Source organism: Scylla paramamosain, chromosome 2 (genome assembly GCF_035594125.1).
Source record: "Scylla paramamosain isolate STU-SP2022 chromosome 2, ASM3559412v1, whole genome shotgun sequence".
NCBI classification, from domain to species: Eukaryota; Metazoa; Arthropoda; class Malacostraca; order Decapoda; family Portunidae; genus Scylla; species Scylla paramamosain.
Window position 1 is genome coordinate 36,156,782 of NC_087152.1, and position 26,235 is coordinate 36,183,016.

The following is a 26,235-nucleotide window of genomic DNA, read 5'->3' on the forward strand; positions in this document are numbered from 1 at the left end:
GCACTGTTTATCTGCCAGGTATTTGATGGGATCTCATGTGATAGTTTGGTAAATATTAAGAAGAGTCGCATGGCCCTTTTTTTTTTTTTTTTTGTTCTACCTCCTACATACAATGTTTGGGGGGGGGGGGCACTCTTGGCAATGCCCAGCCAGCCAGAGGCAACACATCGACACAAGTGCCTGTTGGGGACCTTGTGGGAAAGCGGGGTTTTCGGATGGGAAAAGCTAAAATAGAGCCAAATATCAACTTTTACCACCAAAAATTAATAGGGAGCAGCACTACTACTGCTGCGGCTTTATTTCATATTTACTGGTTTAGTTAGGTTAGGTTTAGTCAGGTTAGGATGCTAACAGCAAGAGCAAGAAAATGGTGGCCATCACAAGAACCATGACAACAACAGCAGCAGCAGTAGGCAGCTCCCTATTTATTTTTAGTGGTTAGAAGCAGTATTTGGCCTGGGTTGGAAAAGAAATAAATAAATAAACCCAACCTACTGTTTTTTTTCTTTTAGGTTTTATTTATTTATTTATTTATTTTTTGTTTATTCCTCATATTCATCTGTAAATTGGTTTAAATAAGCAATCAAAAATAATCCAGAGTGAAACAAAAGGTTTGAAGTGTTATCTGAAGAACAAACACTTGTTTAGGTCATGCTGATACAGATTGGTCCGGACCCGCAGGTGCTGCGGGACTCATACCATCTGTAGCTCCTTGCATTCACATCAGTACATTGTGCCCTCGTTCGAAAGAGATCACCACCCAGGTTTTCCTCGTACCACTTTTCATACATCGGCGCCACTTTCTACACCACTCCAAAGTACTCTTTTGTTCCATCTCATTTTTCTGTTCATTCAGTCCCACATGTTTTCACCACACTATCTCACTCTTCCACTCTTACATCCCATTCTAAATCCTCTCCATTTCTAACATTTATACCCTAGTCACTATCAGCATGCCTCCCCTGAAATCGCTGAAAAGCCCAACAAATTTCCAAGCTACACTTCGTCCCTCACCTGCTACTCCTAACACCCCATAGAAACTCCTATCTCACTAGTCTTGCATCATCCAATCGCTCTAATCTAGCTTTGTACCTCAAGGTTGCTTTTACACATCTTTCTAAAAGTACTCCATCCCATGTCTCCTCTCAAAGCCTCTATCATTGCATGCCTTGGTGCATTCAGTGCCATTCTTGCTACTCTATTCTGTTATACTTCTAACTTTATTTTCATTCCACGCAATCACATCCATACCATACATAATGCTCCGAACAGCCACGCTCTTCCAAACTTCTCGCAGAACGCTTTTTTTTTTTTTTTCAAACAGATGAGTTATCTTTACAACAGATTTCTTCGCTATTATGAGGTCTTTTCACAAAACCATTGTTTCAAGTTTCTTTCCCTTATTAAAAAAATAAATAAATAAATAAACAAACTGCATCACTGATGCATCTTTCTTCTTTATACGGTTAGTATAATTTCTATATCTTCCTTTCCTTTTTATATCTTTCACAATAAAAAAAAAGTTACATTTTCTACTTTTGCATCACACACTGGGCTTTAACAATAAATGTTCTCTCAAGAATCACGCTGTCATGTAACATGGAAGACAAAATCAAGAAGAGTGTTTAATCACTAATAGCATCTTTGGACTAATCACTGCAGTGCCGTGAAGACGTTGGCGACCACGAAAAACCATTCTTTTCTGTTTCTCATCCTCTGCATGAGTCCATCAACACTTCATCAACTTGAACCAAATTATGTTTATTCTTGTTTATAACAAAACAAGAAATACTGATGATAATCCGTTGTTATATAAATAATTGATTTATTCTATTTTGTTCTTATAGTTATGGCTGTGATACATATTGTTTTGATCAGATGCCTACATCTATGTCTCTGTGTGTGCTTTTGTAAGATCTATGACACACACACACACACACACACACACACACACACACACACACACACATATATATATATATATATATATATATATATATATATATATATATATATATATATATATATATATATATATATATATATATATATATATATATATATATATGTGTGTGTGTGTGTGTGTGTGTGTGTGTGTGTGTGTGTGTGTGTGTGTGTGTGTGTGTGTACTTTCATTTATCAGTTACTCTGTGAAGCTGGAGTCGTTAACTACTAAGGTGTGGTGGTTGTTGTGGTGTGGCAACACTGCTGTCACGGTGCCGTAAGTGCTACTAGACAGCTACACGCTTACTCCCACTCACCTGCATCACCAAGTCGTTCTTGTCTAGTACCGTCACCATGGCGATGTCCAAGTCCACCAACACTTACAACAGGCAAAACTGGGAAGATTCAGTGAGTAAATACGACCATGATTGCTCAGATTGTCCCCCATGATGGGGTGGAGACAGTGTGATGGAAGCAGTTTATTTAGTTATCCGCTTGTTTTCGTGTTACATCTGTCATCAGCCAACTACTTAGCAGCTGTGTTTTGAACTTCTTGGTATCCTTTGTTTGGGAAGTGCAGCAGGGATAGGTAAGGGAGAGAAGATCCCAATGGAAGTAAGAAGGCAAGGTGTTGGGCCAGTGGCCAGTCATGAAACGTTTGTCGGCGGTGGCACGGCACTGCCCCTGGCTATCTCCCCTGGCTGGCTACTCTGCACTAGCCCAAATGAAAAAGAAGGCTCTAGGAAATCGAAAAGAGATGCATAAGGTGGCACGGATCTGCAGGTACGCTAGCCAACAAGATTCGGCAAATTTATACTAGTGCACTAGTCTAACATTTTCGGACGAAACTACATTTTTCTGGTAGATTTTTGTTTTGAATGAATCTAGTAACTTTCTGCCGCAATCATTTTTCTTATATAACCCCCGAACACACCTAAACAAGCAGAAATTAATTAAAAAAAAAGTCAAGTAAACCTACCTTAACAAATTTGATGAAATTTAATACATCAGGAACGAATAATTTGCTGTGGTAAAGATACGCACCACTGTGTTATATGTGACCCAAGTACTTCTCTGAAATTTTTTTCTTTCGCCATGAGACAGGTGCACTTGTATAATAATACCCAAGATTTCAATGCAACTAGATAGTTTAACAGTAATAATGAGAAATAATATACATATTACAAAGGATAGAATACAAACACTGGTTAGGAGGTTACAAAACGTTAGGCAAGGTTAATTTACTTTATGGGGGTTAAAGAGGGTGGCAAAGCCTCCTTAGTTAGGAGGTTACAAAATTTTTAGGTTAGGTTATCTTATTGGGGGGGTGTCCAGTAGGTTAGGGGGGTCGAGGGAGGAGTATTGGTTGAAACAGTAAGTTTACCAACACATCTTCTGTTATTTTGTAATTAATAATAAATGAATTGAGAGAAAAATGCTGGAAGTCTAGACCTAGTCTACAAATTTGTAAAAGAGTGGGCTCAGCGTGCAGTGTAGAGCTGACTACTTCAGGTATCTTTTGTATCTTGGGTCTGTTATCTAAAATGGGGCATCTTATACTCAATAATTTTAACAGGTTGCAGTAGAAGTTACTGGAGTTTTCATGATCATTTACATTAGTGATAGTTCAACAAGGATTCTGCACTATTAACTCTTCCTGGCAAGGCAGACTATGGATTACTAGATTTTAAAAAAATGTCTATGTGTGGACTTTGCTGACCTTCAGCCGTACATCTACACGTAGTTTCCCTACCTATGAGCATTCCAGATTGATGTGTATACAGTGAAACCCTGGTTCTCGAACTTAATTCGTTCCTGAATACCATTCAAAGTCCAAAATGTTCAAAAACCAAAACTATTTTCACATAGGAATCAGCGTAAAATGGATTAATCCATTCCCAGACACCAGTCTAACCTGTCTTAGCAGCTTATGACAGCCACTCCCACAACCAAGATGGCTGCTTCAACATCGTCTCCAGCTCACAAGTTATTTATTTAGAAAGGATGTATTGAATGATCTTAATAACACAGAACTCATCAGAAGATACTGTTTAGACTGATCTAGTGAGAGAAGCCTTACAGAAGGACACAGAGAGGACCAACCCACTTACCATCAAAATGAAGGTGATCATAACACTTAGACATCTTGCTGCTGGGAAGAGCTACTGGAAAAATGCAGTTGTGCAGTAGTGATGGCATTGGGGGTCATCAAGCAAGCCACAGGTGGCTTGGGATAACTCCTGAGTTCCAAAAACTGTTTCTTTACATAGAGGCTTTTCAATGGGATCATGTTTACCTTATTTCAAAGATTGAATTACTGTCTTACACTCTGTCTCTCCTCTAAATACCTAAAAATGAAGTAGATATTTATAGAAACTATAAACTAGTTAAAAATGGCAGCTTTTGCTATGTCTTTTAATATTTGAAGTAAAGTAACTTTGTTCTAAAACCAAATTATGGTACCACAACTGAAGCAAGAATGAGTTAAAAATTTTGTAAAAAAATCATATGTTCAAAAGGGAGGCGTTCAATAACTGAGGTTCCATTGTAGTTTGACTGCTCCAAATTTGAAGATTATGATTTCTATAGAAAGAATGATACAAAATTAAAGGTGCATGACACTTACATATAGATTATGCTGCAGATATGAAGACAATATATATATATATATATATATATATATATATATATATATATATATATATATATATATATATATATATATATATATATATATATATATATTGTTATGACCACAGTTCCCAGCCCCTTCACCAAGCTACTGCACCTGGACTAGCTTCACTGAGCCATCTCTTATGTGGACTCGGTGCAGGGTTCACAGACTGGTGTACAGGGTCCCTTGTGACTCCTTCACCCTATTCATGATGGTTGTAACTCCAGGTCACACTAAGTGGAGGTCGTCAGACTGTTTTACAGACCCACAGACAAGGGAAATACTTTAAACAACCACTAGCACCACAGCTGCAGAAGAGTTGACAACCACGTCAAGGAAAGAACAGTTAACTTACAATAACACATATGTGGTTGATGTATAATACCCCGTTGGGTTTCCACCCACTGTGACAGTCCTCCCACTGCCCAACAGAGTGTTAGGCTGCCCGCACACGAGCAACTTTTTATTGTGAGTTGTCACAACCAAAAAATTGTCAAATATAGAACACACACATCGCTATGGTAGCCCGCACATGGACAACTTTTCCTGAGGCGACAACAAAAAAATCGAGAGAGAGTTGCGCTCGGGTCAATTTCTCGGACAACACAACTATTGTTGGCAACTGTGGCCGGCGATAGAAAACGTTATTTTAAATGTGAGCCCGCACACGAGCAACTTTCCGTTGTCGCCACCACCCAGCCTGCTGCTGCCTTGCCCCTTCAGTGTCTTTCAGATTTCAGTGGTGAGAGGAAGTGGTAGCTATCATGTCTATAATAAAAGAGGTATTTGACTGCGAAACACTCATAACAGAGGTAGAGAAGAGACCACCTCTTTATGATTTCCAGCTGAAGGAATACAGCGATAAGAATATAAAAGAGAAGTTGTGGCGTGAGGTGCGTGAGGCTGTGGTGAGTGATTGGAATATTCTCTCCCCTGAGGATAAAAAAGAAAAAGGTAAGAAACATATTGTATTTGAAAGGAAAATATCTATCGTGGTTCACTTTTATAGCGGTGACCTTTTACATTTTGTTATACTGCCATGAAACTGCTCCTTGGGGACTAGTAAAGTATGATGCAAAGTGATCTCGTACTGTTTTTCCTCTTATGTTACATCTGGTGCCAACACGATCAATGTCATTCATTGGACATTCATACAATGTTTCTTCAAAGTTGACACCCTCATGTTTTTTTACGTAGTTGTGTAAAATACAGCATGCCTTAACTATGACATCACAAAACTCAGGTTTGACATCCAGTGGTCTATGGAAAATACTGCTACCTCCACGGCATCCATGATGAGACTAAACAATAGTTGTCGCCATCGCGTGGCTCGTGTGCGGATGTACCTTGCCGACAACTTTTCGTTGCGACAATTTTTTAATTGCGACAATTTTTTGTTGTGACAACTAGCAATAAAAAGTTGCTCGTGTGCGGGCAGCCTTATAGCCTCAAGCCAATTAGTATTGTTTACTGCCTCCTGGACAGCAGGCCTTGTCAAGACCCAAGGAGGGAGTAAAGTTCATTACACAGCTAATTACTTAGGTCCTCTGTGGGTAAATTGCATCAGCCTGCAATAGCATTTAAGACAAAACAAGGTTACTAACAAGAGACACAAGAAACTGCAGTAAAAAGAGTACCCACAAAGACACAGGAGGGTCAGTCACTGCTCACTGCTCCAGCTTGACCTGTGCTCTCACTCATGTGAGAAGTCACTTCCCTGGGTAAAGTGTGTAATTCACAAATCCCTTACTGGCAGACTTCTATGGAGACTTCTGTTCTATATAAATAGGCCATTAATAACTCACTTATCCCCTTAAGGCAACTAACCCAGCTAACTAGTATCCCATCTTAGTCCCCTTCAAATATTAGAGCATGTCTTAGTATGTCTGCTCTCTCCTTCCAATTGCTGAGTAGTGACTGCGTGAGAAAGTGCGCCAAAATACTCTCCTGCGCTGCTGCTAAAGGGGGGGTGGGGGCGGGTGCGACACACACACACACACACACACACACACACACGTGGTCTTGAATGAAACATTTTATTTAAAAAAAACTCTATTAACTAAACAAAGGGGGGCTAGATGAATACTGGTTGTTTCTTTGTCAAGGGCAGCTCTTCTTCTGTAAACTCTGTGAGACTCAAACTTAATGAACAAAGGAAAATAGGGTAAATTAATGAGGGAAGGAGAATCTCTGGGTGCGGAAATTCTTATGGTAAGTTAGTGGCAGTGAGCGACCACTCTTAATTGTACATCTGGTGTTCACACACTCTCTCTCTCTCTCTCTCTCTCTCTCTCTCTCTCTCTCTCTCTCTCTCTCTCTCTCTCTCTCTCTCTCTCTCTCTCTCTCTCTCTCCTTGTTTATTATCTTTTCTCTTTCATCATTCTTACTTTCTTCATTTTATGTTGCTTTATCTTGCTGTACATTACAATATATATATATATATATATATATATATATATATATATATATATATATATATATATATATATATATATATATATATATATATATATATATATATATATATATATATATATAATTTTTTTTTTTTCCCCGGCATTTTGTCCATTTTATTAGGGCTGGGACAGTGCCTCCTAATGAAGGACTTTGATTTAGCATTGGGGAATTGTTACTTGAAGTGGATGCCCTTCCCATCCTCAGACCATGACCAGGATTCGAACCCATGTGCCTGAGGACCCCTTGGCCTCCAAAGCACATGTGATCCCATTATACCACAGTGACCCCCACATATATTCTGGTGCAGATTTGAAGATACATTGCATCTATTCTGCTGCAAATTTCAAGATCCATCATATGTTTGTAATGTCATCATCATCATCATTTTCGTTTAATGTCCACATTTTCCCATTAGGGTGGGGTTGGACGGGCGATGACTGCTTTCCACAATTGGCAATCTTGTGCCATATGTTCTCCTATTCCCAACAAATTCATATCCTCCGTCACATTTCCTCCACTTTTTCTTTGGCCTTCCCACCGGCCATCAGCCTCCAACCCTCACCTCCACCTTGCTCAACACACCTCCCTCTGCCCTTCTCACGTGTCCAAACCATCTCAATCTTGTGATGTCTCTAATATATTGCATAGTTTCCATAAATTTGAATATCCCTGAGATCCCCCCCCAAAAAAAATTAATAAATAAATAAAGTTAATGATTTTTAGTGGAAAGGTAGCACACACACACACACACACACACACACACACACACACACACACACACACACACACACACACACACACACACACACACACACACACACTGGAAGAGTGCCTAAGGAATGGAAGAGAATAGACATAGTGCCAATTTATAAAAGTGGAAAGAAAGAAGAAACACTAAAATATAGACCAGTATCAATGACCAGTATAGCATGTAAGATCTGTGAAAAAGTTATAAAGAAGCAGTGGACAAAATTTCTAGAAAAACATGATATGCAATAAAATCCCTCTCATCCGGCATTCGAGTATCCGGCAGCTTCAAGTATCCGGCACATTTTTCCCCGAGCCTTAAAATCAATAAAAAATCAATGTGTACTCATAAAATCGATTAAAATTCCCGCGCGAGGCATACTTTGTCCCCTCGCCACCAGAGCGCACTGCTTTGCGCCACCCACGGCCCACTGCACTGTGTTTACTCAGTGACTCAGTCCCACGTGTGCACTGTTTATCGCCTGACGCCTTCATCATGCTTAAAGTTGTAGAAAAGAGGAAGTGTGTTGTGCTTACACTTAAGCAGCTGATCAGATCAGCTGATCTTTGTTATGGTAAGATGCATGAGTGTAGGGTGGTGAGGTGGTGATTGTGGACATAATTTAACTTCTATTCAAGTATCCGGCAATATTCAAGTATCTGGCTTGTCGGCGGTCCCGTTGATGCCAGATAAGAGGGATTTTACTGTAATATCAGAAAAACAATATGGCTTTAGACAAAAATGATCATGTGTAACAAATTTGATGAGCTTCTATTCAAGAGTGACTGATATAACAGGAGAGGGATAGATGGGTAGACTGTGAATATTTAGATTAAAAAAAAAGCTTTTGACAGAATTCTCCACAATAGGCTACTATGGAAGTTAGAAAATGTACAAGGATTAAATGGAAAAATAATAATCTGGACGGAAAGCTACATAAAGGCAAGAGAAATGAGAACGATAGTAAAAGATGTAAAATCAAAATGGAGAAAAGTAGATAGTGGAGTACCACAAGGATCACTGCTAGCACCAATACTTTTCCTGTTCTATGTAACTGAAGGAGTAAAGAATTACATGAGTTTGTTTGCAGACAATGCAAAATTACAAAGACATATAAGAAACAACAAAGACTGAAATTCTTAAAGAGGATTTGAAAATCTAGGACTGGAATAAGAAATGGGAGATGGAATTTAGTGTGAAAAAATGTCATTAATGGAAATGGAAAAAGTGAAGAGACCAAAATGGACATATAAAATGGGAAATGAAGAAATAATAAAAGTACAAGAAGAGAAAGATCTGGGAGTGATAATACAGGAAAGTCAACAGTCAGAGAAGCATGTAGAAAAGATATTCAGAGATACGTATAGAATGGTGAAAGATATTGGAACCACTCCACTACATGCATAAAGATATGATGAAAAAGATAATTACCACTATGATTAGACCAAAGCTGGAACATGCTGAATCAGTGTGGTCTCCCTGCAAGAAGAAACATATAAAAAAACTAGAAAGGATACAAAGGATGGTAATGAAGATGGTTCCAGAACTGGAAGAATTAACATATGAAGACAGGTTAAATGAAATGAATCTGCCAACACTGAAACAAAGAAGAGAAAGAAAAGATTTAATACTGATATATAAATTGTGAAATAGAGTGGAAGAAATTGATAATGAAACTACTGTTAAGAGAAGTAGAAAATACCAGATACACATGAGGCCACAGTAAAAAACTAAGAAAAGGAAGATACTTGATTAACATAAAAAATCATGGTTTCCCACAGAGAAATATAGAAGTATGGAACAAGCTAAGTGAGGATGTAGTGTGCACAACTTAAAGGAAAAACTGGACAAGTGTAGACATGGAGATGGGACAGTACAGGTGTAGCTCAGGCCTTGCAAATTACAACTAGGTAAACACACACACACACACACACATGCACACACACACAACACTGCAGAAGCAAGATATGAAAAAATTGGTTCTCAAATAGAGTGGTAGATGAATGGAACTGACTCAGTAATAAAGTTGTTAGTGCTAAGTCATTAGGGAGCTTTAAGAGAAGATTAGACAGATTTATGGATGGGGATGATAGGTGTTTCATACAGGGACTGCCACATGTAGACCTGATAGCTTCTTGCAGCTTCCCGTATTTCTTGTGTTCTCATGTTCTAAGATGCTTGGCTGATGCTCCATGCTGTACTACTCCATAGTGAACCTGCTGGAGCCTCTCCTAGGTTGAGTACGTGGAGGAGAAAAAGCTGTGCTGTCCCTTGAAATAGTGCCATTAGTGTAAAAAAAAAAAAAAAAAAAAGAGGTCAAGAAAAATAAACTATGATGGAGGAAGGATCATCCTGGTCAGGAGATGGCAGGATGCCGAAAGTAAACAAAGGCAGCAGGACTCATGAGGTGGAATTTTGTTCTGGATTTAAGAAAGATGATGTGCTATCAGATAAAATGGCCCTAAGGCAATTGATATTACTGGAAAGTGTGGTTGCCGAGCTCTGCAAGAAGCTAGAAGCAGTGGTGAGTGATAATAAAACCTTAAGGAAGGAATTAGAATATAGCGTTGGGTCGATTAAAGCGAAAAATGTTTTCTTAAAGAATAAATTTGAAACTCTGGTAAAGGAACTGGCCAATAAAATCAAGGAAAATGAAAATAAAAAACTTGAGAGAGCTCTAAGTGGAAACCAGTTAGAGGCATTGAGAAATGCTTGGAAAAAGGAAAGTGAAGATGAGGTGAGCTTCAGGGAGGTAGTTAAAAAAACAAATAGAAGAAAAGACTAAAGAATACAGTGATCCAAGTAATAAGAGAAAAGGAAGATTTGATGAGAGACAGTGAAAAAGAAGAAATGTTTTGTAATAATTGGATTGAAAGAGAAACAATCCTGTCAAATTTGTAAGAGGTAAGGAGGAGAAGGAGTTAGCAAAAAAGAATATAACAACAGTCCAGTCCAGGATGATGAACAAAAACTAGAATGAGAAATAGAACTAGCATGAGAAATAGAAGAAGTGAACAGAATTGGGAGGTACAGTGAAGGAGGACAAGGACCACTAAAAGTAAAAATGAGATCTCATTTTTCAGTAGAGAAAATCCTAGTGAGAGCTGCAAAATTGGCAAAAAGCTCAGAATAGAAAGAAGTATAGATAAAAAGAGATATGAATTTAGAAGAAAGGGAAAGAGAAAGGAGACCGAGAAATGAAGCTAAGGAAAAAAAAATGAGAAAAGGACAGCGATTGAGAAGAACTTTTACTGGAGAGTACTAGACATGAAGCTGAAGGAAGGATACATTCAGGAGGAGAAGGAAACAGAAAACTAAAAGTGGCATATGCAAGTGTGAACAAGGTTATCTCAGGGATTATTGAACTCAATGGTTATTTAGAAGAGTCAAAGCCTGGCATAACAGGGATTACGGAAACTAAACTGAGTGGTCATCTGTTAGAAAACAGTGTTGGTAATGGACCAATATAATACCTGCTTAAAGAACAGAAATGGTAAATAGGGTGGTGCAGTCATGATATTGACTAAGAAAAATTTAAAAGTGACCAAAGTTGGCTGTGGAGAGAGAAGTGCTGAGGTGATTTCATTAAAAGTGGAAGACAAAGACATGGAAAAATGAAAATTTGTTGTGTGCTGTATACCATCAAAAACAAGGTCATGGAGTGATCGAGTATGCCAGGATGCTAAGTGATACAAGACTCTAACTAAACAAAATACTAAAAGGAGGAGACAAGTCAGGAATTAAGGGGGATTTTAACTGTAAAAAGGTATGCTCGGAGGAAATGTCAATGGGAGGGGGCGAGAACTCATGGGGAAGTATATTACTAGACATGATTATGGAACACATTATGACACAGTAGGTTCAAGATAACATCAGATTTGGAAATGGTGAAGAACTGTCAAGACTTGACCTGATATTCACAAAGAAACCAGAGATTTTGGATGAAATGAAGTATAAACACCCCATTGGAAAAATTATCATATATTAAAGGTACTAGAACTAAAGGAAAATATGAACATAAAAAGGAAAGAAAAACGTAGAGAGGGGAGACTAATATATAGTAAATTAGACTTCAGTGGACTCATAAAGTACTTCCAGGGGACAGATTGGGATAACTTTTATGTGGAAGAAAAATGAAAGACTGATAAAAATTTATCATAAAGGAGTGGATAAATATGTACCAAGATTAAAACAGAAAGACAAACATAAAAGAGTGGTTTAATAGAAGGTGTAGTGAGGCAAAGGAAAGAAGAGACAGAGCATGGAATAGATGGAGAAAAAGGGAGCATTCAAGAAAGTGGTAAGAGTATACATAATAAATTAATAAGTATGAATATGTAGAGAGAAGATAAATTATGAGAAGCATATAATTGATAAGTGCAAAGACCAGCCAGAACTCTTCTAACTGAAAAATAAACAGGAAATAGAGAAACTGTGTCTATCAACATCTATCTTTTCCTTCCAGCTGGAAATTTGCCTACATTTTACTCTGCTCCTAAAAACAGAATGCCAAACTTCATAGAAGCTGCTTTAGCTGGAGATAAAATATGAAGTTTCCAGTTTAGATTATAAGTAAAGGACTGATTGAGGATGTTCTGTAGGAGAGGGAGACAGTTGAATGTCATTGAAGAGGGGATAGTTGTCTGGAGGATTGTGTTGAATTGAAAGATGGAGGAATTGAGTTTTTGAGGCATTGAACAATAACTTTGCTCTACCCCTATCAGAAATTTTAGAAATATCAGAAGTCAGGCATTCTGTGGCTTCCCTGCATGAGCTGTTTACTTCCTGAAGAGTTGGATGCCTAAGAAAAGACATGGAAAAGTGCGAGGTGGTATCATCCGTATAGGAGTGGATAGGAAAAGAAGTTTAGAAGATCATTGATGAATAATAGAGTGTAGGTGACAGGACAGAAACCCTGAGGAACACCATTGTTAATAGACCTAGGAGAACAGTGACTGTCTACCATAGCAGCAATAGAGCGGTCAGAGAGGAAAATAAGATGAAGTTACAGAGAGAAGGATAGAAGCTGTAGGAGGGTAGTTTGGAAGTCAAAGCTTTGTGCCAGACTCTGTCAAAAGCTTTTTGATATGTCTAAGGCAACAGTGAAAGTTTCACCAAAATCCCTGAAAAAATGTGTGTATTTTGTCCTCACATCTGCACTGTGGCTGTGCAGGACTGCCACCACATATCTAACTGTGCTCTCTCTCTCTCTCTCTCTCTCTCTCTCTCTCTCTCTCTCTCTCTCTCTCTCTCTCTCTCTCTCTCTCTCTCTCTCTCTCTCTCTCTCTCCTCTCTCCTCTCTCTCTCTCTCTCTCTCTCTCTCTCCTCTCTCTCCTCTCTCTCTTCTCTGTGTGTGTGTGTGTGTGTGTGTGTGTGTGTGTGTGTGTGAGAGAGAGAGAGAGAGAGAGAGAGAGAGAGAGAGAGAGAGAGAGAGAGAGAGAGAGAGAGAGAGAGAGAGAGAATAAGAAGAATCCTGAGGATTGCAAAGTTGAAAGAGATTGATTGAGAATGAAAATGGATGGAAGGAGCATAAATGTGGAGGAAATGGATGGAGGAAAATGAAAAGGAGTAGGGGACAGGAAAAGAGAAGACTTGTTTCTCAATACTTCCTCTCTCTCTAATTCTTCATTCACTCATCACCCTTGCTGCTTATATTTATTCTTTCTACTTTCCTCCCCATCCTCCCATCCTCCTCCTTCACCCTTCCTCCACTTCCTTGTCCCATGTACTCTCCTTCTGCCTTTATGTCCCTTCCCTCTTTTTCCTTTCTTCTCCTTCCCTCTTGTTTTGTCTCAGACTTCCCTCCCTGTCACCTCCCCTCTCCCTGATCTGTCAGAAATAAAGGACAAGGGAGAGGAAGGAGGAGGAAGGGAAGAGAGAGAGAGAGAGAGAGAGAGAGAGAGAGAGAGAGAGAGAGAGAGAGAGAGAGAGAGAGAGAGAGGGATGGGATGGAGGGAGAGCATGGGGATGGAAGGAAGAAAGGGAAGGAAAGAGAAGAGAGAGATTTTAAAATTAGTAATATTAATAGTAACAATATTTGTGCATAGTGTACATTTACTACTGCTTCAACTCCACACCTATAGGCCTAAGCATCTGCACTACAGCTGCTTTAAGTGCTCTGTAATTATCAGATACATTTTTCAAGAAAGAGGTGCGTGTAATGCACCAGTAAATACAGTACGTATATAAAAATCATATAAGATTTGAGATAGAATAGTAGATAAGTTTTGTTGTTATTTACTTTTCTCTTTTGCAGGACTTCCCAATACTGTGTCAAACTTGCCTGGGAGACAATCCGTATGTGCGAATGATGCGTGATCGATATGGGAAAGAATGTAAGATTTGCACTCGTCCATTCACTGTCTTCAGGTGGTAAGTAAACCATATACTTTTTATGATGTGGAATTGTACACAGTTATTAGTTTAATGTATTAATTATTTATAGACATCTGTAACAGTGCTAGATTTTTTTCTCCCTTGGCATTTTCATTTGATCATTGCCTTTGTTTTGCCTGCTTAATATTATTGTACATGGAGACCTACTATTTTGGAAACAAGACAGAAATTAAAAACAGAAGTTTTGTCTGCTTAATATTATTGTACATGGAGACCTACTATTTTGGAAACAAGACAGAAATATGCAAATATGAATCTTTTCAAAAGGTATCCTTGTACATAATTCAGACTTTCTTGTTATGAACTCCCTATAATATTAAATGTTACCACTGATCAACAGTTTTTGAAAAGTTGTGTGCTTCTTGAATGAGATTAGTTCATTCTTATGTAATTTTGTGTCCTGAATCCAAATACCACCTTAAAAATGCTCATTGGCTATAGTTGTAAAGATATGAGACATGTAATATTTGAATATTTTATTACAATGTGCAGTATGTCATGTTTTATTCCTTATCTACCCTCTTCCTTTTTGCTTGACACTTACCATATTTGGCTGAGGAAACATCTCTTGTCAGTGACTTGCAATAGTCTGCAAGCATGGTTGTGCTTCATTTACCTTGATAGCACTTATCCATGGCTGAAATATCTTGGTGAAACTTTTCACCATGTTTGTCACTGACTGCACCACAGTTTGCTGGAAAGCCTAAATGTGAGTCCAAAAGAGTGGATTTTAAGTGACATGTTACATCCCAAGTTCTTGTAAGCCTGGATGAGGTTTTTCTCCAATTCTTTGTAGTTTTCTTCCTCTCAGTTTCCAAGAAATCCCTTTGCCAATAACTTGAATGCTTCCCAAGCATCTTCCTCCTCCCCATGAAGGGCTGATTCAAATTCACTATCTCACAAATCTGAGGACTGGTAAAGACTCCCTCTTTTAACTTAGCATTGCTCAGTGAGGCGAATTCTGTTTTTAAATACTATCAATCCTTGACCAGATTTGTCCATAGCTTTTTACAAAATTCTTCATGAGCTCCAGTTTTATGTGTAGTGGTGGTAGCAAAATTTGGTTTGATTCAGCAGCAGGTGGATGTTGAACATTTTTCATTCCAGGCTCCAGTGATTGACGAGGTGGCCAATCTTTCTTGAAATAGTGAGAACCTCTTTCCTGGCTGTCCCATTAACATAAAAAGTAACAGTGCTTAGAGTATCTACCTTTCAAGCCCATCACAAGAGTGACAACCCTAAAAAGTCACTACAGAGCTCCCACTGATGTTCACCATATTGTATGCTTTGCAGCATATGCTTTATATTCTCATAGGTTTCTTTCATATGTAGTGCATATCCCACAGAAACTGATGGCTTATTATTGCTGTTATGCAGTAAGATGCCTTTTAGACTAATTTTTGATGAATCTATGAATAGCCTACAGTGACTGGATTCATATTTGATGCCAAGTGCTTCCATCACACCATAAATATTATTGGAAGCCACTAAAATCCCCTACCATTACAAAGAAATCCTTGAACTGCTGCTGACAATCACGGAATTTTGAAATCTTCACATCAGCTGCTAGGAAATTCCACCAGGGGCTAGCAGCTCTGCCTTATTCTTGGGTAGTTTGTAGATCCCTGACAAAATCATGGGGATCCTCTTGTGTTATGAGATGTGGCCTAGAGGAGTGTGTTTTTGCTTCAGCAAATTTTGGGTCACTGCAATCCAGTGCTGTCATCCTTAAGGATCTCTTCTTTCTCCTCACCACTTTCCTCTTCTGACTTGAATGATACTGAAGTTGGTGCATTAGGAAAAGGTAGACCTTCTCCATGTGGAACCAGCAAATAGCTGATGGAATGTATGGATATTTAATGGACTGGTTTTTCTTCTTTGAAAGGCCTTTGATACTGGAGGTACCATGCAGAAATAACAATTGTTGGTATGGTGTGTTGGCTCTTGCCAGGAAAATCACTTAGGTTTCACCACAAAACACACAAAATGCACTTTCTATGACTGTTGGGTCAGTAATGAAGGGCAGTGTGACAGTGTTGTGAGAAAACACATGGCCGCAAACCTGTTGGAACCTGTTCTGACACGTAGGTGTATCTTGAAAAGTAGAGCTAACGAACAATTTAAATCATGATATTCATTATCAGTGATCTAAAATTAGTCAAAAATTATTACTCTGGTCTTGGAAGCATTTTGGTTGTTGACCAGTGAGTTTTGCATCAGGGGGTACATTATGTCAGTTCTTTGCATTTTCAGAGTACTTATTATTACTAGTTTTGTTTTCAGTTCTTGGTGCTGGTTTTTATTAATTTAGTATCTTGTAGTGCCTACCGTTTTGATTATTTTGGTTTGTTGTATCTATGCTCATTCTGCTTGATGGTGTTCTGGATGTAAGGAGTGAAGCCATTGTAACTTGGTTGCCATATTCTCTCTCTCTCTCTCTCTCTCTCTCTCTCTCTCTCTCTCTCTCTCTCTCTCTCTCTCTCTCTCTCTCTCTCTCTCTCTCTCTCTCTCTCTCTCTTACAGTGATAGTTAATATGGAGCATTATGCACCATTAGCATCAGGGCAGTACATGTAATGGCACTGCTGTAATCTCAAGATATGGACAATACATGTCAAAAATTGTGATTTTTAACTGATCTTTACAACTTTACAGGTGTCCAGGAGCAAGGATGAGATTCAAGAAGACTGAAGTGTGTCAGACATGTGCAAAAATCAAGAATGTCTGCCAGACATGTTTACTGGACCTTGAATATGGTCTTCCAACTCAGGTTAGTTATCTTCAAATTGCTTTTTTTTTTTTTTTTTTTTTTTTTTTTTTTTTTTTGAGAGAGAGAGAGAGAGAGAGAGAGAGAGAGAGAGAGAGAGAGAGAGAGAGAGAGAGAGAGAGAGAGAGAGAGAGGGGGGGGGGGGGGAGATCATATGGATTTCTTCAGACTTGTTTGCTACATTTTAGATTATGAAAAACCTAACACAGATTACACACACACACATGAGAGAGATATTAACAGACAGACAATTTGGGTTTAGAAAAGGAAGGTCATGTATGATGAATTTAATGTACTTCTACATAGAGTCATATATAGGTACAGTATAAAAAAAGGGAGGGGATGGGCAGAATGTTTATTTGGACTTAAAGAAAGCATTCAGTAAGGTGCCCCACAAGAGACTACTACGGAAATTAGAAATGTTTGGCGGGCTGAGAGGTGTGCTCTTACAGTGGGTCAGTGACTTCCTGAGATGAAGGGAAATGAGAACAGTAGTCAAAAGGAAGTCATCATGGAGAGAGGTAATTAGTGGTGCCTTGCAGGGGTCAGTACTAGCACCAGTTATGTTTGCTATCTATGTGAACGATTTGATGGAAGGGGTGAATAGCTACAGGAGTCTTTTTTGCTGATGATGCAAAATTGATGAGAAAAGTTGAGAGAATAGAGGATAGTGAAACCCTACAGGAAGATCTAAATGTGATTTGGGATTGGAGTGGCACTTGGAAAATGGAGTTTAACAAAAAAATGTGTAGGGTGTTGAAGTGTGGGCATAGTTGTGTGAGGCCAGTCTTCAGTTATAAATTGGGTAATGAGGAAATAAAAGTGAAAAATGAAGTGAACGACCTTGGAATTACTGTCACTGATAAGCTGTCCCCAGAGGTACATGTAAGAAGGAAGACCAGGGAAACATATAATCTGGTGAGAAACATAAGAGGAGCATTCAACTATATGGATGAAGAGATGATTAGGAATGTAATTGTGACAATGACAAGGCCTCATTTAGAATATACAGCAGTAATATGGTCTCCTAGCACTTAAAGGGACACAAAAAAATAGAGAATACAACGAGCAGCAACAAAGTTGCCTCTGATGCTACCAGACTTACTGTATGAAGAGAGACTAAAGGAATTAAACCTGTCCATCTTGGAAGAGAGAAGAGAGAGAGGTGACCTGATTGCCTTATATCTGATTTTGTCAGGCTATGAAAAAATTGGTCCAGAGTGATTTGGTGGTCAGAGACTAGAAGCACAAGAGGGTATGAAAAGAAGATGAAGAAGGGTGTGTGTAGAAGGATATTAAGAATAGTTTCCTGCAAAGGACTGCAGGAATCTGGAATGAGCTACAAAAAGAAGTAGTAAATGCAATAACTATATATGATTTAAAGGAAAAACTGGATAAGAGTAGATATTAAGACGGGACAGCATGAGCTTAGACTCCTCCATTCATAAACCACAACTAGGTAAACACACACACACACACACACACACACATGTATATATGTATTCATATGTGTAATGTCCCAGAAGTTGGCATACATGGGAAAAATAAGAAATTAAGAGTCAAATGTACCTTTATTTACATAATATTGTGTTGGCCACTTTTTGCACGCACACAAAGTCCTCTCCCATGGTAAATATGTTCCAACATATCTGGTGTAATGGGAAAAATAAGAAATTAAGAGTTAAATGTACCTTTATTTACATAATATTGTGTTGGCCATTTCTTTTTACGTACAAACACAAAGTCTTCTCTCCCTTTCTTGGCAAACATGTTCCAACATATCTGCTGTTGTGCAGGTACAGCCAGCCCACAACTTTCACAGGGATAAGGTAATACATAGGGTGTCTGAGTTACAAGGTGATGAGTTATGAATGCTCAGAGATACAAGCCTCAAAACACAAGCCCTGTAGCAATTTCTTTTGAGACATTAATTTAGAATTTAAATTTAATTCAAAAATTTATTGTACTGCATTGCAGTGAGTCTGGCTTGAGATTCCACAGCATATGGACCTCTGCCAGTAAATGGTTGTGCTGCATGGTGTAAAAAGCCTGCACCATTATATGAAGTCCACGAATAGGCAGACATACCTGTCATGCTTTCAGCCAGCCATCTTAATAAATCATATGAATAAAGGCATGTATAACCCTATAGCCCAAGGAGAGAGAGAGAGAGAGAGAGAGAGAGAGAGAGAGAGAGAGAGAGAGAGAGAGAGAGAGAGAGAGAGAGACCACGCATCTCATAACTTGAGACTACACCTGCTGGACTTTGGCTGCACCCACTCCTAAGTCCACAAATAGGCAGACAAACCTGTCTTATGCTTTTTAACAGCCATCTTAATTAATTATATGAATAAAGGCATGTACAGTGGAACTTCGGTTTTCGAACTTAATTCATTCCTAAATGCCATTTAAAAATTGAAACAATTTTCCCCAGAGGAATCAATGTAAAATAGATTAATCCATTCTCAGACATCCATCCACAATGCCTTAGCAGGTAATGACTGACACTCCCACTGCTCAGATGGCTGCTCCACATCTCCAGCTTAGAAATTGTTTTTTATCTGGAAAAGATGTTGTGAATGAATTTAGTGACACAACTTATCAAAAGATATTGTTTAGACCATGCAGGCATTCTCTTTGGCACCAATCAAGTGAGGGAAGCCTTGCAAAGTGACACAGAGACGAGCAACCCACTCACTGCCAGTATGAAGGTGATAATAACACTTTACATCTTGCTGCTGGAAAAACTACTGGGAAAATGCACTTGTGCAGAAGTGATGGCATTGTGGGTCATAGAGAGACCCACAAGAGGCTCAGAAGTATTCATGAGTGCTGAATCATGTTTGCTTACATCGAAGTTCTTCAACAGGATCACTTTTACCTTATTTCAAAGTTTGAAATACTATCTTACCCTCTGTCTCTCCTTCAAATATATAAAAATGAAGGAAATATTCACAGAAACTATAAATTAGTAATAAATGGCAGCTTTTTCTGTGTCTTGTAGTATTTAAAATCAAGTACTTTGTTTGAAAACCAAATAACAGTATGGCAACTGAAGCAATTGCGAATTTAAAAAAATGTTTGAAAACCAAGTTGTTTGAAAAAGGGAGACATTCGGCAACCAAGGTTCCACTGTATAACCTGAAAAGGAGAGAGAGAGAGAGAGAGAGAGAGAGAGAGAGAGAGAGAGAGAGAGAGAGAGAGAGAGAGAGAGAGAGAGAGAGAGAGAGAGAGAGAGAGAGAGAGCCTGGCATATTTGAGTTTTGTATTTGGCAGAAGCTTCAAGCCTGTCACTACTCAGTAGTATCACATCGCACATAAGGCTAGGTACTTTCTCTCTCTCTCTCTCTCTCTCTCTCTCTCTCTCTCTCTCTCTCTCTCTCTCTCTCTCTCTCTGTTAATTTATCTGAGAGAGAGAGAGAGAGAGCACATCATTGGCAGTTTTCAAGGTCACTGGTTGACACAGAACTACAACTCCCCTCCCACCTATCTTTCTCTCTCTCTCATATTGAGTTGTCAGCCATTGTCAAAGTTACTGGCTGTCACATAGCCACAATCTCTCTCTCTCTCTCTCTCTCTCTCTCTCTCTCTCTCTCTCTCTCTCTCTCTCTCTCTCTCTCTCTCTCTCTCTCTCTGGATATAGTGAATTTTCATCTAGCAACCCACCCTACCCCATATATGTTTGTTACTGGTAATGTACTGTAATTTACGATAAGTGAAGGAATAATCCAGGCTCTTTGGGCTGAAAGATTAAGCTGGTATTGACATTTGACACTTTTCCTTAGGTGATATAACAGTGGCTAAAATAATGCAAAAAAATTAAAAAATAATAATAATAATAATAATAATAATGTTTTTGAACACACCAGTCACAAAAGTTAATGCCAAGCACATCAATGCACAACTGAGTACAAGGTTCCATGGATTGTGGATAATGTGTATTCGTACCCCAAAGCATTGTTCGTGAACCAAGCTAAAATTTGTTTGCAAAATTAGTTCATGAACTAATTTGTTTATGATGTGGGAGCATTCATGAACCAAGGTACTAGTGTATTATCTTATCCCTATGAAAGTTGAGTGCAGAGGGTGTTCAAGTGAGATATGTTCTGGAAGGCTACTAATAAGTCATTTTGCTCATGACTCTTCATCGTAATTTTTTGATATGTATGCGTGCACACACACACACACACACACACACACACACACACACACACACACACACACACACACACACACACACACACACACAAATTAAAAAATACCATATTTCTGAGGCTGAGATAGATTAATTATATTTACATTAATTTCATTGGGAAAAAATGGTTTTGGTTCACAGACCAAGGCCCAGAACGGATTAAGTTCACAAACCGAGATTATGCTGTATTGATCTTTCACAGGGATAAGGTAACAAAGATTCATGAATGTTGAAAATCTATGAATAATTGGTACACCTCTTAAAAATACTTCTGACCACTCTATGGCCTTGTTTAAATAAAGTACTTTAATATTTAATAAAAGTAAAATAATGATAAGTGCTGCAGTGTGGCCTCAGGCTCCATCCCCCATACTCATTGGCATCACCATCACAGCTGCCAATACTGCATTATCACCACAACCCCTCTGCCTCCATATCGTCACTACTGTGGAAAACAAACACTTTTTTTTATTAATATAGTAGCTTCTGCTTTGGAAGTTCTGTAAGGGATCAGGGTAAAAATATGACAGTGATGTGCATACAAACATGGTCATAGTGTGAGTGAGGGCAAGGAAGAGGGACAGCTGTGGGAAACATACACAGTGGGTTGCAAAAGTAGCTCTAAATTTACAACATTACTAAGAAGTGAAGGGAAAGTGGGTTGGTGTGGCAAGATTTGAATTGGTGGCAACCCATGGAAGAAAAAAAAAATAGAGATTTCCCTTCTGGTATCAGTCTGCATTTGCTAGAATCCATGACCGCTTAGGATTGGCAATATTTGCATTTTGAAAGCATTCTTTTAAATATGATCAATGTTTTCATTTATATTTCCTTGTACACCATGGCTTTTAAGTGACCCCACCAGTAAAAGTTAGTGGGAAGAGTTGAGGAGATCTTGCAAGCCACTCCACATGTAATGAGTTCATAAATGTGGAATCTGTTGATGCAACCATTGCCTTCCACTGATACCATAATAAAGTGGTGCCTTTTGTTAAAAAATAATGTGGGAACTGCCTACCTTCATTTAAGAAGTCATCTTGGATGTTTAAATAAAGGTCACCATTGAGATTTGTCAAAGAAAGCAGGTTCAACAGATCTGTTGCCTGATATCCTGTACCACACCACATTTCCAACACCTTGCATTTTTGACAGAATTCATCCAGTTTGTGTTGTTATCACTCCAGTAACATAAGTTAGGGTGATTGACTTCTTCATTGATATAAAAAAATGTCTTCTTTAGTAAAGAGGATCCTAGCTGTTCAGTTTGTAACTCTGCACAGTTTGTTGAGAGGCCATTCACAAAATCCAAGGGTTGCCTTCACTAAGATGGTGGAACATTTGAATTTTGTATGGATGCCATTTTCTTTTTTGTGTAGTGCATCGGATATTTGATCTACAGATAAATGTTGACTACTTTTTTCATGACTTCTTACAAATACTGCAATAATTAACATTCCTTGGTAATATAAGAAGAATTATCAGTTCTTGAAGGATGGATAATGATTGAAATGTCTGCATTCACAAATTTTACAACAAAAAAATTTACTTATAAATGTGGAAAATATATTCATTCTATTGTTTTATATATATTACTTCATATGTTTCATATATATATATATATATATATATATATATATATATATATATATATATATATATATATATATATATATGACATATGAAGTACCCTGCTTCCCTCTGGGGTATCCCCCACAGGAGTGTCCATGGTAGAGGAGTCTCCACCTCTCTAACCTTGTTCAAACATTCCCCCTCTTACTTGTCCAAGCTCTTGGCCTCTATTACCACCTGTTTCACTGCTTTCCTATCCTTCCACCTCCTTCACTCAACTTTACTCACATACACACATACAGTTTTTTACAGACTCTGTTCTTCATCCTTACAATCTTTTTATCACCCATTTCACCACTCCAGAGTTTGTCTCAAATACATAGGTGTTCATACCATATCTCTCATACACTCATGTCTCTCATTCTTCCATCTTGTCACTCCATATGTCCCTCTCAGATAACTCATTTCCACAGCACACATTCTTAATAGTTGTGCCCTATTCCATGTCCAGGTCTCTGATCTGTATGTCAGTGTTCATATCAGTTTCATATAAGTTTTTATTTTGACTTTTTTTGTTGTTGCCTTCTTATATACCACTTTTATTGTGCATGAAAAGCAAACTGTTTAAAAAATGCATTATGTAGCTTTCTGCATTATACATATAAAAATTGTCCTTACATGAACACTTGTCATTGGTTCTCGAAGTAGTGAACATTCCAGGAACGTTGTTCTTTGTCTGTAGAGAAGGATGTTCTTTGCCATAAATGATCTCAGTAAGTTTCACATAAAAATGTTCAGTCCAACTACCATTTGTGTTTGAATAGTTTCACCAATTGCTTGTGCAGTCATGCTGAAGGAAGCTGGCAATTTTTTGGAAAGCAGCAATAACTGGCCGATTTATTTTGTATGCACAGGTGTCTTTCACTTAGTCTCTGTATGTAATAAAGGAAGCACTGTACAGTAATCAAATGGGGTTCATTATAGGACCTAATATGTTGTGCAAATATTGTGAATTTTTATTGAAAAAATAATAATTTTCTTTTTTGTCCACAGGTTCGAGACTCTGCACTCAGTCTGACTGATGAGATGCCAAAGAGTGAAGTTAACAAGGAGTATTACATTCAAAACATGGAGAAGCAGATGGCAGCAACATCAGATGGCAGCACAGCAGGAGGAGCACTGGGGAAAGCTAAGACTCATTCAGAGATGCTGCTAAGACTTGCCCGTACCACACCTTACTACAAACGTAACAGGCCACACATTTGTTCTTTCTGGGTGAAAGGTGAATGCAAGAGAGGAGAAGAGTGCCCTTACCGTCATGAGAAACCTACTGACCCAGATGATCCATTGGCAGACCAAAACATCAAGGACCGTTACTATGGTGTCAATGATCCTGTGGCTGACAAGCTGCTCAAGAGGGCTGCAGCAATGCCAAGGCTTGAGCCTCCTGAAGACAAGTCCATCACTACTCTTTATGTTGGGAACTTAGGTGACAGAATTGGGGAAAAAGAATTACGAGATCACTTCTATCAGTATGGAGAGTTACGGAGTGTTAATGTTGTGGCCAAGCAACAATATGCTTTTGTGCAGTTTACTTCCCGTACAGCAGCTGAATTAGCTGCAGAACGTACTTTCAATAAACTTATAATACAGGGACGAAGATTAAACATCAAGTGGGGTCGGTCACAGGCTCGACAAGGTGGCCTTGGCATTGGTGGCATAGAAGAGTTAGAAGGCGAGGATATTGCTCCTCAAACACTAGAGCCTGTGCCAGGCTTGCCAACACTTCCCCCCCCACCAGAAGAACTGCAAAACAATTTCTTCAATCTGCCTTCAACAGCTGCTAGCATACCTCTTCCACCAGGCCAGGCCCCTGCAGTGGCTGGCACTCCTACCATCCGCCCTCCTATGCCATCTGGCCAGACACCTCCAAGACCTCCTGCACCCCCTCCAGGAAGCCTCCCTGGTGGTCCTCCCCCTCTCGGTGGACCACTGGGCCCTCGTCCTCCTCCAGGTGTACCTCCAGCGCCCCCCGGTCATCTTCCTCCCTTACAGCCTCCTCCATTCTTCCCTCCACACTTGCGTGCACCTCTTCGTCCTCCTCCAGGAGTCCGTCCTCCAAGTTACTTCCCACAACCACCACCTATCCCAGGTGTTGGTCCTCCTCCTCCACTCACTCATGGGATCATACATTATCCTTCACAAGATCCCACTCAAATGGGAGCAAATCCAGACAAAAAGTGAAGGGATAGAGATTCTACCAGCATATAGGAGCATATAGGAGTGAATATTGGCCAATTTAGGCTATCTTACTGTTTATACTTGTAATTCTTTTACAGATGAGCTCCTCTTGAATTCATATTAATTTTCTTAATAAAGAGATAGTTGAAATTTTACCAGTATTGAAGAATGTAAAATTTTCATAAAACATTATGAATTCTCGACTAACTTTAAATTTCCTGGCAACTGTATCTTAATCATTAAGCCACTGTGATCACCTATTTAATCAAGCTATTCCAGTCTCATGACACTGGGATCATATACATACATACCGTAATCATAAATTTTCCTGCTGGATATTTTGCATTTCCATGGCACTCTTCTTTTTCAATGTGTTACAGTGATTGCTGGCAACTTACTCCCTCCATCAGAAGAACATGAGAGGCCTTCAATCAAGTTCTTGTGAGAATATAGGAGACACTCTTGACTCACCAAGTGGAAAATAAACCATTCTCTCTCTCTCTCTCTCTCTCTCTCTCTCTCTCTCTCTCTCTCTCTCTCTCTCTCTCTCTCTCTCTCTCTCTCTCTCTCTCTCTCTCTCTCTCTCTATTGTATGGTTTATGAAAATATCTGGTGAGTTGTGATACGCAGAAGCACTCTCTAACCTGGCACTCCCACAAAGAGTGGTCTAGACACAGCACCACACACACACACACACACACATCATTCACACTTAGACTCATCAGCCCCCAATGGAATGAATACTCTCATGAACTACAATACTACACCCTAGGAGCTCAAGCATAGTGCAGCTAGACACATGCATCCATGGCAAGGCTCGATATCATACAATGATTTACCTCTGTTCCTTCACACTCCCCCCTCCTTACCAAAAGACCTCTCCCTACCTGAATCACAGCTCACCTAAATTTGAGAACCTACTCTTTACCCTAATTATTTTTGTAGTCCTCTGCTGTAATAAAAAGTGAATGAATATATAAAACTAGATAACTGAAGACAAAGGCTTTGGTACCAAGCAAGCCTTGCTATGATACCACTGGCTTCCTCTAGAGGCAGCTTCAAAGAAAGTGTGTATTTTAGCAGAAGCTAATAAGATTGTGGAAGCAAGACTGGCTTTCCTGCGAGATGTACAAACTCCTAGAAAGGTGTTGAAAGACTGCTTCCTGGTTGTCTAATATTCTGATGATATTAACCATAGTATTTTGATGTGTCCATTAAACACCACTTGGAATTGGCTATTAAGAG

General features: G+C 38.9%; 2 protein-coding genes across 10 annotated transcripts in view; one reads left to right on the forward strand and one right to left on the reverse strand.

Moving 5' to 3' along the window:
- Positions 1–2,144: 2,144 nt before the first annotated feature.
- LOC135114268 (pre-mRNA-splicing factor RBM22-like) lies at positions 2,145–25,191 on the forward strand. 2 transcript variants are annotated; one of them, XM_064030139.1, is made up of 4 exons: positions 2,145–2,352; positions 14,080–14,195; positions 16,874–16,988; positions 23,803–25,191. In XM_064030139.1, the coding sequence occupies exons 1-4, from the start codon at positions 2,299–2,301 to the stop codon at positions 24,991–24,993; spliced, it is 1,476 nt and encodes a 491-aa protein (XP_063886209.1). In that variant the 5' UTR covers positions 2,145–2,298; the 3' UTR covers positions 24,994–25,191. The 2 variants fall into 2 exon arrangements, with proteins under 2 accessions (XP_063886209.1, XP_063886219.1); XM_064030149.1 differs by lacking the exon at positions 2,145–2,352 and adding an exon at positions 2,370–2,727.
- The window catches only part of LOC135114250 (uncharacterized), a 67,381-nt gene continuing 59,688 nt past the window's right edge, over positions 18,543–26,235 (reverse strand). For 7 of the 8 annotated variants that reach the window (XM_064030089.1, XM_064030078.1, XM_064030099.1 and 4 more), the window contains one exon: positions 18,543–21,625. The gene's annotated coding sequence lies outside the window, so the exon portion shown is untranslated. The remainder of the gene's footprint in view (positions 21,626–26,235) is intronic. The other variant, XM_064030057.1, reaches the window with a different exon arrangement.

Coding starts and splice junctions, on each gene's coding strand:
- LOC135114268 (XM_064030139.1), top strand. CDS start 2,299: ATGGCGATGTCCAAGTCCACCAACACTTACAACAGGCAAAACTGGGAA. Junction 2,353..14,079: donor GGCAAAACTGGGAAGATTCA/GTGAGTAAATAC, acceptor TCTCTTTTGCAG/GACTTCCCAATACTGTGTCA. Junction 16,989..23,802: donor AATATGGTCTTCCAACTCAG/GTTAGTTATCTT, acceptor TTTTGTCCACAG/GTTCGAGACTCTGCACTCAG.